The sequence below is a fragment of the Amyelois transitella genome, chromosome 30, assembly GCF_032362555.1.
Source record: "Amyelois transitella isolate CPQ chromosome 30, ilAmyTran1.1, whole genome shotgun sequence".
Taxonomy (NCBI): domain Eukaryota; kingdom Metazoa; phylum Arthropoda; class Insecta; order Lepidoptera; family Pyralidae; genus Amyelois; species Amyelois transitella.
Genome location: NC_083533.1, coordinates 4,265,256 through 4,277,962, shown reverse-complemented (window position 1 = coordinate 4,277,962; position 12,707 = coordinate 4,265,256). Strand labels below are relative to the sequence as shown.

The 12,707-nt window shown below is 36.6% G+C and overlaps 1 protein-coding gene across 1 annotated transcript; it reads right to left on the bottom strand.

Annotated features, from left to right (window-relative positions):
• Positions 1–538: 538 nt before the first annotated feature.
• On the bottom strand, positions 539–12,594 carry LOC106138892 (zinc finger protein 271). The gene is made up of 10 exons (XM_060952863.1): positions 12,315–12,594; positions 12,073–12,207; positions 11,462–11,618; positions 10,739–10,855; positions 8,957–10,274; positions 6,187–6,334; positions 5,465–5,599; positions 4,778–4,913; positions 3,882–3,986; positions 539–2,873 (listed from the first exon to the last, which is right to left on the bottom strand). The coding sequence occupies exons 1-10, from the start codon at positions 12,420–12,422 to the stop codon at positions 2,197–2,199; spliced, it is 3,036 nt and encodes a 1,011-aa protein (XP_060808846.1). The 5' UTR covers positions 12,423–12,594; the 3' UTR covers positions 539–2,196.
• Between the last annotated feature and the right edge of the window lie 113 nt (positions 12,595–12,707).

The following is a 12,707-nucleotide window of genomic DNA, read 5'->3' as shown; positions in this document are numbered from 1 at the left end:
AGTGTTGGGTACCACACGGCCCAAAGAATAATACATTTGGGATTCTTCTTTAGACAATGAGCAGTAGCACCTGACAATATTTGAATCTTGATCTCAAGTCGTACTGTTTTTCAAGACTGTCGGTTCTGTCCATCGCGTTAATGCTTAAGAGGTGATACTTACTTATAATTACGCTAATTTCCTATGAAGGCGGATGAGACTATCTTTACACCTGTTACGATCCTCGCTTACTCTTATATACTATACTCCTAAAGCCGTGTGGTTCCCGGCACAAATAGAAAAAGGAGAATAAAGTATAGGCTTTTAATCTTAGGATTCTTTTTAGCCGGTGGGCTAGCAACCTGTCACTATTTGAATCCCAATTCTATCGTTAAGCTACCAACTGCCGAACGTGGCCTATCAGTCTTTTGAAAATTATTGGCTCTGCCTACCCCGCGAGGGATAAAAACGTGGCTTTATGTATATACTGACCCGTCCTTTTGCCAGCACGTCCCTGATGATCAAGGTTGAAGGTTCATTCAAAGACAAGTTTCCACGCACAATATTTATTCGAACGGCATAACAAAACATTTTATTTATCTAAATTACATAAAAGTTGGTACGTACAAATACAGTCATGAATAATAAGGGTGAGTTCACATTGAGACGAGACGCGTCGCGAGAATATAACGCAAAATATATAACCATTATAAGCTTTCTTCACGAAAAGGTTCATTAAGGCAACTCGACTTATTAAGTCGTTAAAGTAAAAAAAATATTTGCTTTATTAAAAAGTGTGTTGCATTGCGTCGCGTCTCAACTCAATGTGAACCGACCCTAAACTTTAATAAATAATAATTATTATTTATGCTCATAAAGAGTATTACGAAAATAAAATTCGATAATTTATTATAAAGAAATGGTTAAACAGGTATATAAAACGAAACCCATTATAATATTAAAATTTGCGCTTTTTTACACTAAAGGCGGGAATACACACGCGTTTTACTTGGGCACTTGCATACAACTCCTTGCAAATGTAATTCAAGCTATTGTCAATTCATATTAACCTAAATATTGACCTAGATCTGGCCAGTGAAAAGAAGACCCAGGAAGACCCATTGTCTTTTAGTCCTTGACAAGACAAAAAATAAAATCTATAGATCATATTATAACTTAAGAAAAACAAATAACTACCACGAGTAACTTTGCTAAAAAAACATATCGTGTTTCGAATAAACGAAATAAAATTTGAACTTCATTTAAATTGATGAGTTTACATCACATAACATATTAATATATTCTAAGTCTTTGTCAACCTAACGTGTATCACACAATGCGTTACAAAAAAACATACTTACATGTATTTTTAAACCATAACTCTCTTTTTAGAACGATTGTGTAAAAATCTAAAAACTTTTCCAGACTGACTATGAAAGGTGTCAATGCCTAAGGCGTTTAAAAAATCTAAGTTTAAAAAAAAAATTGATTATACCGCACTGACTAGGCATCATGGTTTTTGACCTTCGCCTGTCCATTGTGTGGCGACGAAACAAAAACAAAACATTCATATCTTTTTGGCGGGAACACCATCATCTGCTCACTGAAGGGGTTAACTGAAATACTTTAAATAAAGTTAAATAACACAAAATAAACCCCAAACAGGTTCTTTTTCGTGTTAAGAAATGTGTTATATTTTCCTTTTTCTTAAAGGTAAACTAAATACGATTGTGAACAAAACACTGGTATCGAACACGGGGCAAGAATGTATACTATGTAGGTACTTAGAAGAAATATTAACGGCACATAAGTATTGTTTTTAGTTATATTGTTTTTAAAATTTACGAATTGTAGAGTTAGGTGGTGCCGTGTAATTCCAATAAAAAAAAGAATAGGACCACTCATTTTCTTTCCCACGGATGTCTTAAAAGGCGACTAAGGGATAGACTTGTAAACTTGTGATTCTTTTTGTAGGCGATGTGCTAGCAACCTGTCACTATTTGAATCTAAATTCTATCATGAAGCCAAAAAGCTGAACACGGCCTATCAGCCTTTTCAAGGCTGTTGGCTCTGTCTACCCCGTAAGGGATATAAACGTGACTATATGTATATGTAAGTATGTCGAGTTACGTAGTAACCCATAACGCAAGTATAGAACTAACCTCAATCTGTGTAATTTGTACCGAATATTATAATAATATATATCTATTTATTTATTTACAGTGCCGTTAAAACAGTATGCGATTTTATATGCTTCAACAAATCACGCCTCTCAGCGAACCTGTGTTGACATACATCACATTTGTAAGGCTTTTCACCTGTATGAGTCCTAGTATGCCTAAGCAAGTGAGCGCTCTGATTGAAGCGTCTCAAGCAGATGTTACATTGATACGGCTTCTCACCGGTATGTGTTCTAAAATGTCTCAACATAACCTCCCTCTGCTGAAACCTGCGCTGGCATATTTTACACTCGTGTGGTTTTTCACCCGTGTGCGTTCGTATGTGACTCAACAAATTAGCGTTACGACTAAACCTCCTTTGACATAAATTGCACTCGAAAGGTTTTTCACCCGTGTGAATCCTACTGTGCGTTGACAGATTACGTTTCTCCGTGAACCGCCGCTGGCAAACGTCGCATTTGTGAGGTCTCTCGCCCGAATGGGTTTTATAATGTCGCAGCAGATCCCTGTGGGCTTTGAATCTGCGCTGGCAGACATTGCACTCGTAAGGCTTCTCGCCGGTGTGAGTTTTGTAATGGCGTAAAAGATATTTGTGTAGTTTGAAACGTCGTTGACATATGTGGCATTCGTGTGGCCCTTCGGGCGGCGGCCGCGGTCGCGATTTGCGTTTCCTGCGTTCATCCGCTTTCCGTTTGTCCGCACCGGACGTTTGAGCTGGAATGTTTCATTAATATTAGCGAATGGGTTTGCTTGTATTTATATTCAACTAGCGACCCGCCCCGGCTTCGCACGGGTGCAAAATTCATCATCAAATCATTATACATAAAAACCTTCCTCTTGAATCACTCTACCTGTTACAAAAAACCGCATCAAAATCCGTTGCGTAATTTTAAAGATTTAAGCATACAGACAAACAGATTAAAATAGCGACTTTGTTTTATACTATGTAGGGATGAATAATAATTATTATATATTACAGTTATTGTCACATGTACAGTCAAACGTATAGTCAACTATACGGGGAAGTACATTTTAAACCACTTTCACACTTAAATCTGTTAAAGAACTAGCCATGAATTGGTTTAACAGTCAATGTGACGCAAAACAGTCTTATCATAAACCATTATCATTGTCAGACTACTCTCTGTGTTCGCCCAGTTTATTTTTATGACACCTCTTTTTCAGAAGAATAGGCAGAGACTACATCTTTTACATTTGCCACGATCCCAGCATAATTCTTTCGCTTTATCCACATTCATAGTCTCTTCATTCAAGCTTCAATTACTCTAGACCTTTTGCCACGACATCCCCAAATTGATAGTTCCCTTCGTCTAGGCTATCCCACTGCACGGTTCCCATTACCATTCCCCTTGTATATTTGCTAAGTCATTCATGCAGTAAAATTTCAAATATTATTTAATATAAAATTTTACTTAAATTTCATGTTAATCATACTGTCACTATTTGAATCTTAATTCCATTACAAAGACATACAGCTAAACGTGGCCATTCAGTCCATGAAAGACTATTGGCTCTGTCTACCCCGCAAGGGATATAGACGTTACGTCATATATATCCCCTACACTATTATATATTTTTATTATTTTCAATACTTTTTTATCAATTTTCTCACATCCACCGGAGCACAGCTCCGTCACCCAGGTACTGTAAATAAAACAAGAACAGTTCGTGAAGTATTTTGAGTGAACAGGTGTCACAAACCTTCGCTCCCCTTCTCCTCCTTAATGTCCATCTCTGTGTCGCACAATTGGACCAGACTCAACGGATCGCCTTCATCATAATCGCACTTCACATCGTTATGGGAATCTGTAAATTGATCAGACAATTATATATATGTACATATAATCACGTCTTTATCCCTTGCGGTGTAGACAAAGCAAACAGTCATGAAAAGACTGATAGGCCACGTTAAACTGTTCCGCTTGATGATAGAATTGTGATATAATATAGAAGAAATTATAGTACTCATATCATTGTTTATTTATCTATCATTTAATATTTGTATTCAAATCATTAATTTCATACTTGTTTTAATAAATTTTTTACTTCTACCAAAGCGCATGTGTAGAAGAAGCGGCGAAAGAAACTAAATAGCAGCATTTTCATCGGACGTCGATTTACAAATATAGATCTCTTAAATCTAAATCGTGGACGAATTCACATTGTCTACATCAAAAAATGTGAATGAGTATAAACCTAATGATTTCAATACAAATATTTAGACAAATAGATATAGATAACAAAGATATGAACACACTGTACAAATTATAAATGATGGTCCGTGTGGTTCTCAGCACCATTAAAAAAAAGAAAAGGACCACTCCATCTCGTTCCCATGGATGTCATAAAAGGCGACTAAGAGATGGGCTTATTAACTTGGGATTCTTCCTTTAGGCGATGGGCTAGCAATCTATCACTATTTGAATCTCAATTCTATCATTAAGCCTACCAGCTGAACATGGCCTATCAGTCTTTTCAAGACTGTTGGTTCTGTCTACCCCGCAAGGGATATAAACGTAATTATATGTATGCTCGTATGTATAAATGATGATGAAAGACATTTTAATAATAAATATTATAGTAAAATATATATATACCCTCAGATTCATTGTCTCCATAATCCGAGTCCTCTGACTCCGGCGGTATGTCGTGACTCTCATTTTTGAACACGCCAAAACTTGGTCTCAACCCGTGGGCACCCCTGTCTATCACCGACAATGTGTTCACTGATATCTGAAATTAATTAATAACAGTATTAATATCATCTTTATTGGAAAAGATCTGTGGCGACATCTATGTATACGCCACAATTTACAAAAATAGAAAATAGAATCACGCGATGCTATCAGATCAGTCATAAACAGCGAAAAACCTAAAACGCGCAAGCAAGGATTTCACGGGATTGTAGCAATATATGCAACCTCCGACACAACATCGTTGGAGCCGCGGTTCCCCAGGCATAACACCTAGCCTGGCGGAAGATATTCCCATTGGTGGCGGTAGAGTCGAATCATCGCTCCCGCTGCAAGATCCATTCATTGGGTAAGTCTGCCATTGCAAGTGACTTATTTCATAACTATGTACCTACTATAAGGGACACACTCAAGGATGAACAATTCACCCCTGTCTTTTTACATTTTTCATTATTTCATCGCTCCTAATAGTTGCAGCATGATGTTATATAGCCTTTATGTTTCAATTCGAAGTTCCTGAGATTAGCGCATTCAAACAAACAAACAAACTCTTCAGCTTTATAATATTAGTATACATTTATTTATTCTTACCTCTGAATTTCTGTGCAGAATGTCATTTAATGCCCTCTCGGCTCTGGCAGATATAAGCATCAATTTTCCGCACTTATTGAGCTGTGCGTAGCAGATGTAACAGGCTACCACGGGTCTCCGGTCAACCGTGTGGAGCTGAAATATTCAAACACGAAGTTTGTCAGGCAATCTTTTCTCGAGTTGTTTGAACATGTTGAAACTGGTTCCGGTTGGTAACCTCATACCTCAACCGTTGGTAGCTCCATGCCTTGCTAGGCTGCTGGAGATTGTTTTTATTCGCTACATCACACATTTGAACACATTAATTGTGTCCTCAATACATTTTGGGGGTTACCTATAATCATGAAACACAAGTAGGCAAGTTTCAAATTCAAAATTTTTATTCATTATTATAAGATACTTCATATAATTGGTTGACGTCAAATAAATTACTTAAAACTAAGTTTACTGCCGCTTTCAAGGTGTCAGTGCAGAAAAAGCGGCAATAAACTGCACTGCAGCATTTTCTTCAACAAGTCAACTTCACAAATATCCAAACTTAGAATAGAAGCGGACGAGAGAATACATTGTTAGTTAGTTGAGCGATCGCCAACTACACTAGGCCTACCTAGTACCTATTACCTAGTACCAATTACCTATACTACCTAGTACCTATTCTGAATGAAGTTTTCGTTATTTTTTAAAGTAAATCAGCATCTTTCCGCCTCCCTATCGGTACTCACTGCAGTACTGGTGATCTTCTCGTACACCAGCTGTAGCGAGCCGGCGATGGCTAATAAGCGCACGTCCGCCGCTAGACAGACTCGACAGGCGGCCGTAGTTGAAGACATTTCGATGGCTAACAATAATAAAGTTTTCGCTATGCTTTCACTATCGAGTTAATGTACAATTTTGTAATACTACCGAATGACACAAATGATACTAAAATGGACACTGGTCTACGAAATGGAATTTGAACAAGGAATGAGGGTGAATAAAGAACTTTAACAACACACACAATGGTCTTCTGTTTCGTTTCTTTTAAATGGACTTCCACAAAGGGTTTTTTGACGATTTATTCTCTAGTTTTTACAAAAATAAATAATATTTTTCGGTTTCTGTGCTGTTCTGACTTGACATTTATTTTATATAGAACCTGCATGACATTGACAGAAAAATATACCTTTTTTTTTCTCCAAGTCAACACATGAACGAAGCACACAGAGTTTAAAAGTAAAATTAAAAAATATGTATGTAGCTGCTTGTCTTGTATGGATTGGATTGTCTCTATACAATATGATGCCATATGATACCCACTACAATAGTATAATTGAGTATTGAATTTCGTCACAAGTCTCGAACTTATTTCGAGGCTAACTCAATCTATGTAATCTGTCTGTCCCGTACACATTTATTTATACATGAATGTGTTTTAATCTTGCTCGTACATACAATAAAAGTATTAAAAACAACAAACATTTGTTTTATTACAGCCATAGGCTATTTTTATTTCCTCGGAATGTACCTACATACGATATTTATGCACACACCATACAGCTCCAATTTTCATCTCCCCTCTCATGGGTCTACTGGAAAAGATTTCTATTGAAATAAGTAGCACCTTTGTACTAGAATTACTGTATTAAATGCTCCTGTATATAATAGTGTACAAAAATAGATAAATAAATACACTACACACAAAGTCGACGCTTTATAGTTTTTTACTTTAAAGTACTTCACTTACTTTTTTGATTTCTTAGAGGTAATATACTATAATATACATACATACTAACATTCAAATATCACGCCTGTTTCCCGGAGCGGTAGGCAGAGACTATCCACTTGCCACGATCCCTGCATACTTTATTTGCTCCATTGACATTCATTGCTCTCTTCATGCAAGCTCGTTCGGTTTCATTTCTTGACCTGACCTTTTGCCAGAACGTCTCCCATTTGACCAAGGTAAGGTAGGTTTAGAGGTATGTACTAAGTATTGGGTAATAAAAATAACCAGCATGAAAGTAAAGAAAAAAATATATTGATCTTTAAATGAAGTTTTAATACTAACAACTTACAGATTAATTTACAACTCTTAGACTAGTTACTTAATTAACGAAAACATTTATTTACAAAGAAAATAATAAAAACAGCTAGACTTATAAATAAAAGACAAAACGCTGGACAAAATATTCTACACAAGTTATTAGATACTACATGGCATCGCTTAAAAAGTTCAGAGTACTTTATAGAGGTTAATGTGAAGGAATTGTAGGACTCGTCAATTGTATTATACATATGATCACGTCTTTATCCCTTGCATGGTAGACAGAGCCAACAGTCTTGTAAAGACTGATAGGCCAAGTACAGCTGTTTGGCTTTAACATAGAATTGAGATTCAAATAGTGACAGGTTGCTAGCCCATCGCCTAAAAGAAGAATCCCAAGTTTATAAGCCTGCCCCTTAGTCGCCTTTTACAACATCCATGGGAAAGAGATGGTGGTCCTATTATTTTTTCTGTTGCTGTTGCCGGGAAACACGGTCTAATAAGGTCTAATAAATAAATAAAGCATATAATTATGCTTTATTTATTTATGGCATGATATAACTGAGTCAATATAATATAAAAAAAAAAGGTGAAAACACTAAAGTGGAGATGGTCAGGCCACATGATGCGAAAGTGCTGAAGTGGTCACAACTGATCACAGACTGGACCCCAAGATGTGGAACAATTAGAAGGAGAGGTCGACAGAGAAGGAGATGGGTAGATAGTATACGACACACCGCAGGTGCCTTGTGGGTGAGGCTCACAAGGGACTGGAAATAGTGGAAAGATCTGGAGGCCTTTGTGTCTAAAGGATACGCTGATAGAGACTGATGTGTTTTTATTATAAACAGATCGGAATAGGTAGATTGATTTTATGTACTTGCATCATGAATTACCATAGAAAGCATAACATGGATAAGCCTCTTTTCCGGGATTCAATTTCAGTACTTACACTTACAGTAAACTACATTGTTCGCGGGTAACATAGGACTACAATTTACGTGAACGAAGTCGAGGGAAAACAGCTACCACTAATATATTCTTCATCCCACTTGTAAAAATTCCGGAAAAAATCTTAATAATTTACAAATCCCGCAATCCCGGACGGAGGCATGTCCATATTAATATATACGTTTCAGTTCATTGACCCCAATTCAATCTACCTATTCGGATCTTTAATTTTAACTGTTGTATATGAGTAATTGTAAATCTGTAAGTCAGCAATAATGGCTTTGAAATTGAAATAACTGAGTCAAGAATTTGTTTTAATGTCATATAAAGGTCATCGGGTTTTGAGTATGGGTTTATTATTTAAATATCGTCAGCAAATAATATGTATACATGTCTGTTTAATGTTTTTCGAAAAGTCATTAATATAAATTAAAAAAAAAATGATTCGAAACGTTCGAGATAAAATAAAGGTACGTTACATGCCCGTATTAAACCTGTATTATTTATAAATTTTTCATATTTTTATTAGACCGTGAGTATTCTTTTTATGTTTGTAGATAAGCCGCTTATCACAGCACTTATAATCGCAAAAATCACACGCATAGGGTTTGTAACCTGTATGAACCCGGCTGTGATTCGCCAAATGAATTCTTTGTGTAAATCTCTTGTCACACTCATTACATTTGTAAGGTTTCTCGCCAGTGTGAGTTCTAAAATGGGTTAACAAAGTGGATTTTAGGCTAAATGTCTTATCGCATATATTACATTCGTAAGGTTTCTCACCCGTATGTGACATAACGTGTACTTTGAGACCTAATTTCGTTTTGAATCCACGCTGACATGTATTACATTCGAAACGGTTCTCGCCCGTGTGAGACATAAAATGTACTTTAAGACCTAATTTCGTTTGGAATCCGCGTTGACATAAGTTACATTCGAAACGATTCTCGCCGGAATGTGTGTAAGAATGATTCAATAATTGAGTTTCATCGTCGAACATAAGTTGGCACACTTTACATTGATTCCGCTTCGCACATCTGTTTTGTTTCTCACATGTTTTCTTCATGTGAACTTTTAAACTTTCTATTCGGCCAAACTGCTGTTTGCACAGACTGCATTCGAAAGGTTTCTCGCCCGTATGAATTTTCTTATGTCTCAACATGTTCGCGTACTGATTGAACTGTTTCAAACACACGTTACATTCGTAAGGTTTCTCGCCTGTATGCCGCCTCCTATGCGATAAGAAGTTATGTTTTCGAGCGAAACGCTGCGGGCAAAATTCGCACGCGTAAGGTTTCTCACCAGTGTGACTCCTTATGTGCAAAATCAACGAACCCCTTCTGGTATACGAGCGCGAACATATATCGCATATAAACCCCTTTTTACCCCTACACGCATGTTTCCTACGATGCACCAACAAGTTACCTTTATGAGCGAACTTCTTTTGACAAACACCACACTCGTGAGTCTCGCCCCTGTGAGTTTTCAAATGGGCTTTCAAATGTCTCGTTCTGTTGAATTTCTCATGACACACTTTACACTCGTAGAGTTTCTCAACCGTATGAGTTCTTAAATGTGTTGATAATTCACTTTTCTCACTACACTCGAATTCGCACGTGTCACACTGGAACGGCACGTGATTGACGTGCATTCTGTGATGTCTGATTAAGTCTGAGGGTCGTTTGAACTGTCGTTGGCATATATCACACTCGTACGGTCCCTGAGCAGACCGTGTTGTAGACTTTTGTCGAGAATCGCGCTGTTTCCTGTTGGTTGCACTTCCGTCAGCTGTTTCTCGCTTCGCAGCCCCCGATTTGCGAGCTGGAGCGCCATCTGCTGATATTAATTTGACATTGACAAGATTTTACAATGAAATATATATAAATTTGCACTAGTACAGACTAGGTGCGTATAAATATTGTAAAAATATAACAATAGAAATGCAATATTCTATTGGTAAGGTTACAATACGCGATGTGCAGAAAGGCACAGGTTCAAATCCCACCTCGGCCATGTACCAATCACTATTTTCGAAGTTACATACATTAGTTTGATTTCTAACTAAATATGGTTACAGTGAGGGAAAACATCGTGAGGAAACCTGCACATTATCGCAACTGGATGTGTAACCATGATCGATCCAATACGGGTTATGTTTACCTGTTTCTAGGTCAGATGGAAGCCAGGTGAAGACCTAGCCTGCATCATCATGCAACCAGGACTACAGGCAGGAAGAAGAAGTAAAAAATCGCAGGCAACAGACTAAACTAGAACTAACACCAACAGAGAAGTTAACATACCTTGTTTATTTGACATCGGTTCTTCTGTAACAACTTCTGAATGGATATTTAAAGGATCGTCTTCATCAAACTCGTCCTTGACTTCAACATCAGATAGTTCTTCTGGTAGCCACTCCTCTAAAACGTACATACATATAATAACATCTTCATCTACTACAGGGTAGACAGAGCCAACAGTCTAGGAAATAAAAAGACACATTCAGCTGTATGGCTTAACGATGCAATTGAAATTCAAATTGACATAGGTTGCTAGCCTGTCGCCCAAAAGAATCTCAAGTTTATTAGCCTTTTCCATAGTCGTCTTTTATGATATCCATGGGAGCTTTTATTCTTAAATACTGGGACCACACAGCACTTTATATAATACTATGTAGCTGTGCCCACAACTTGGTCCGCGTGGAATAGTTATTTCGGGCATTGTTGAAGCCCTCAAGGATGAATAATTGTCCCTGTTTTTTTCACATTTACTCTTATTTCTTTGCTCCTAATAGTAACAGCGTGATATTATTTAGCCTGAAGCCTTCCTCAATAAATGGTCTATTGAACACAAAAATAATTTTTCAATTCCAACTAGTAGTTCCTGAGATTAGCGCGTTCAAACAAACAAACTCTTCACCTTTACAATATTAGTAAAAATGACAAAATGTACCTGTACATGCGTGATTGCCAAATAATAATCTCTGTGTTTTTGGAATAAAATTAAAATAAAAAAAACATATGTACCTTCTCCTTCTTCAATTACATTTTCCTTTTCATCACTCACACAATTATTTATAGGGTGTTGTGGAACAGGGTCCAAACATTCATCTATATACATGCCGAGGGATCCACTTAGACCGTAAGCGTCTCGGTCGATGTCATATATTAATTCCGAAGTAATCTGCAAGAGTAAATGATGGATTATTTTATGTAAAAACTAGCGAGCCGCCTGACTTTTAAACGGGTAGCATTTATACATATAAACTTTTATATTAAATCACTTTATCTATTTAAAAAAAACTACATTGTAATCTGTTGCATAGTTTTAAAGACAAACAGACATAATATGGACAGATGGAGTAGACAGAGAAAAGTCTGAAAAAGACTAAATTGCCAAGATCACCATGATTGAATTGAGATTCAAATAGTGGAAGGTTATTAGCCCATCACCTACTAGATGAATTCCAAGTTTATTAACCTATATTCTAGTCGGTGTTACAATATCCATGGGAAAGATATGAAGTGGTTCTATTCTAAAATGCCGAAATCCACACGGCTTATACTGTAATGTTAGCTTAAAGCTAGGGGTACTTAACCTAATCTGTTAGTATTTATTTTTAGATAATAGTAATTACCTCGGAATGTGTCTGCAATATCTCATTGAGTACATTTTCAGCCATTGCTGACATTATCATCAAATTGTGGCACTTGACGAGTTTAGCATGACATATATAACATGCCGCCACGGGCTTACCATCTGCCGTGTGGAGCTGAAACATTCAGACATAATTTTATTATACCATTACATTTATATTTGAATTGTCTTTAATTTTTTTTTATGAAATAAAGAATTCGGCTCTCAAATTGTAGAACTTACGAGAGTATTGGTGATCCTTTCAAAAACCATCTGAACAGCATCACTGATGATAAACAAGCGGACGTCCACCGCAAGACAGATTCTACATGCGGCCGTAGTAGAATACATAATGAAAGTAACAACTAGGTAATTAACTTTTCAATTGAACTTTGTGTATGATATTTATGAATTTTACAAAATAAAGTAAATACTACAAGATATATTTTTATTATGTTATTTCTGTTTTACAATCAAAACAAAATTTTACTTTCGGGAAAATAAATCACAGAAATAAGTAATGAATGAAATGACGCAGCGCAGATGACAATGACACGACGCTTGGCTTGAATGGAACAGTGTTGCCATCTGGCTTTAATGAAAGCGCGCTATTTTGAACATCAAAATATGAATAAA